At 61.4% G+C, this 3,161-nt stretch overlaps 1 protein-coding gene across 1 annotated transcript; it reads left to right on the top strand.

Annotated features, from left to right (window-relative positions):
- Window positions 1-217: 217 nt before the first annotated feature.
- AANAT (aralkylamine N-acetyltransferase) lies at window positions 218-2,700 on the top strand. The gene is made up of 3 exons (XM_027518607.1): window positions 218-1,233; window positions 1,524-1,678; window positions 2,002-2,700. Exons 1-3 carry the CDS (start codon window positions 1,071-1,073, stop codon window positions 2,305-2,307), a joined length of 624 nt encoding a protein of 207 aa, XP_027374408.1. The 5' UTR covers window positions 218-1,070; the 3' UTR covers window positions 2,308-2,700.
- Window positions 2,701-3,161: the final 461 nt, after the last annotated feature.

Genomic DNA, 3,161 nt, shown 5'->3' with positions numbered 1-3,161 from the left:
AGCTTTCTTCACAGTCCAACTCTCACATCCATACCTGACCACTGGAAAAACCATAGCCTTGACTAGACGGACCTTTGCTGGCAAAGTAATGTCTCTGCTTTTTTAATATGCTATCTAGGTTGGTCATAACTTTCCTTTCAAGGAGTAAGCATCTTTTAATTTCATGGCTGCAGTCACCATCTGCAGTGATTTTGGAGCCCCAAAAATAAAGTCTGACACTGTTTCCAATGTTTCCCCATCTATTTCCCATTAAATGATGGGACCAGATGCCATGATCTTAGTTTTCTGACTCATGAATCCCTGAATAAAGCCAATTTGATCTTAGAATGGACTCAGTTGACTTTTGTTTTTGAGCGGTCCCAAGTGATCTTTTCCCCAACCCTTGGGGCCTCATCAGCTGCTGTAATCCCCTCTGTGTCCTGCATGCTAGCCTAAGGTTTTGCCCTCAGAGGTTGGGGACAGGGCACAGCCCTGCTGGTTTCGTCTTGCCTGGGGTGACATGGAGGTGGGGCATTGCCTTAGAAATCTCTGAGGACACTGTCATGCGCTGCCCGGCCACACCTGCTACAAAAGCAGGTCCTGGATTTTCCTGGCTTCTGAGCCCAAGGACGGCCTCTGGGGTAACTGGCCCTGTGGTCCTGGTAAGTGGGATCCTCTCACAGGTTCCCAGGAACAGGAGTCCCCTGCTTAGGGCTTGGAGACAAGGAGAGAGAAGGCAGAGGAGGGTGGAGAGGGCAACTCGCAGATTACAGGCTTCGTAACAGAGGCACGGCTGGATCTGCACATAGACGGGAGTCAGGGAGACAGACAGAAAGGGGTCCAGGGAGCCAGAGCAAGCACAAGGCAGGAGGAATCGATGCCCTACATGCCCGCTCCGCCCTAGCGCCCAGACTCCCCACTCCAGGTCTCCTGCAACAGAGGCAAGAGGTGCCATCGCCCTGGACGACTCCCTGGGAGATGAGGACCAGCCCCCTGACCATCACCCCTCTCCAACAGGTGTGGAGGGACCCTCCTTGTCACACAGGCCCCTTCTGAAGCTGGGGACCCCTTGGGTGGCAGCCGCACCCAGGATGTCCACGCCGAGCATCCACTGCCTGAAACCCTCACCTCTGCACCTGCCGTCTGGGATCCCAGGGTCCCCAGGCCGCCAGCGGCGCCACACACTCCCCGCCAACGAGTTCCGCTGCCTCACCCCAGAGGACGCTGCCGGCGTGTTTGAGATTGAGCGAGAGGGTGAGCAGCTCCCTGGCCCCCCAGGGTCAAGGATTCTGGGGAACTCTGCTGCTGTTGCCCTTGGGGGAAGACCCTGGAGTCCCCTGTCCTTGGCAGATGGGCCCCCAGAGTGTCTGACGGTGTGTTTTGTGCATGTACAGGAGCACACGCGTGTTTCAGGAGAGTGGGGGGAAGAGCAGCCCTGAATCCCATGCTTTCCCAGGGGAGGCCTGGGGACCCGGGGAGCCCACCCAGCATCCGAGCAGATGCTCAGTGGACAGGGGGTCACCCACGCATGCTTCCTGACGCAGCCTTCATCTCTGTCTCCGGCAACTGCCCCCTGAATCTGGACGAGGTCCAGCACTTCCTGACCCTGTGTCCCGAGCTGTCCCTGGGCTGGTTCATGGAGGGCCGCCCCGTGGCCTTCATCATCGGCTCCCTGTGGGACGAGGAGAGACTTACTCAGGTGAGGATGGGGGTGACCTGCCCAGTCCCGGGAAGGCCTCAGGAAAGGAGGCCACCACCTCCCGTGGAGGCAGAATGTGGGGGAGGAGCGGGAGCCTGGGATCCAACACAGGAGCTCACGGTGCGTCCTCTCCCGGCAAGAGAGCCCAGTCCTCTGGGGCTCAAGGCTCTGATGAAGGGGACCACAGAGGGGCGGGGTCATAGCTCCTAACTTGGGTAGAAGGGGGCTGACTGGGGACTCGCGGGGCAGCTGCTCTTGGCCCAGCGGGGGTGGTTTTGGGGTGCACAGAGGCGACCCTGACTCGTGTCCGCCTCTCGCCCCAGGAGTCGCTGACGCTGCACAGGCCCGGGGGCCGCACGGCCCACCTGCACGCGCTGGCCGTGCACCGCAGCTTCCGGCAGCAGGGCAAGGGCTCCGTGCTGCTGTGGCGCTACCTGCAGCACGCGGGCGGCCAGCCGGCCGTGCGCCGGGCCGTGCTCATGTGCGAGGACGCGCTGGTGCCCTTCTACCAGAGGTTCGGCTTCCATCCCGCGGGCCCGTGTGCCGTCGTCGTGGGCTCACTGACCTTCACGGAGATGCACTGCTCCCTGCGGGGCCACGCCGCCCTGCGCCGGAACAGTGACCGCTGAGCCCCTGGGGAGCCCACAGTCGGGGGCTCCTACCCTGTCCCCAGTTGGTCCCCTTCTCTGCCCTGCCGTCCCCCGACTCTGCTTGGTCTGAAGGGAGACGGTGATTCCCAGGGGATGGCAGAACGGGGAGAATGGGTGAAATAAAGAGAGAGCAGGGTGGCTGCTCCCAGCCCAGGTGCCCTCCTGGGGCACAAGTACTGTGTGCTCCTCTCTGTCCATGCCAGGCCCTCCAGACCCCCTGCATCCATACTGCGCCCACACGTGCTGGGTCCGTGAACTGGGGACAGTGGGAGGCATCCTGCAGCCTTGCTTCTGCGTCTCACCAAAGGAGCCCCTATGCCCCCAGACCCACGGCTGCCCCTTCTGGGCCTCATCCCTGGAGTGGGGGCAGCCGGTGGGAGGGGAGGGCAGGGGCCACCTCCCAGCTGTCCCACCACCCCAGCGCCCCAGGTTCCCTGCCCACAGTAACTGTGCTTGTGCCCCGTCGGGTGTGGGGTGAAGGGCTGGGGGACGTGCAGTGAATGGCCAAGAGCTGCACCCCCAGCTCCAGCACCGCTTCTGCCAGGCTGGCCCTCCCCTCTGCCCAGCCAGACCCCTGACTATCTCTACAAGCAGCTGGGGCTGGAGTAGCGCGGGAGTCCAAGGATTTACCAGTATCGTCTCAGCATACCTCCTGAAACCCTCCAGGTGACCCCAACCTGGTTTCTGCCCCTAACAAATCCCTCAAAATTCCCACAAGCTTCCACGGTTCCTTTGGGTCACGCCTCTGACCCCTGCTCCTCATGGCTGACCCCCGCCACCCCACCCCTAAAGTTCCAGCTTTTATTTTATTGAGGCCTCAGGTCAAAAGCTAG

Source organism: Bos indicus x Bos taurus, chromosome 19 (genome assembly GCF_003369695.1).
Source record: "Bos indicus x Bos taurus breed Angus x Brahman F1 hybrid chromosome 19, Bos_hybrid_MaternalHap_v2.0, whole genome shotgun sequence".
Classification (NCBI taxonomy): Eukaryota; Metazoa; Chordata; class Mammalia; order Artiodactyla; family Bovidae; genus Bos; species Bos indicus x Bos taurus.
The sequence above is the reverse complement of the archived record's forward strand: the minus strand, read 5'-3'. Positions and strand labels throughout refer to the sequence as shown.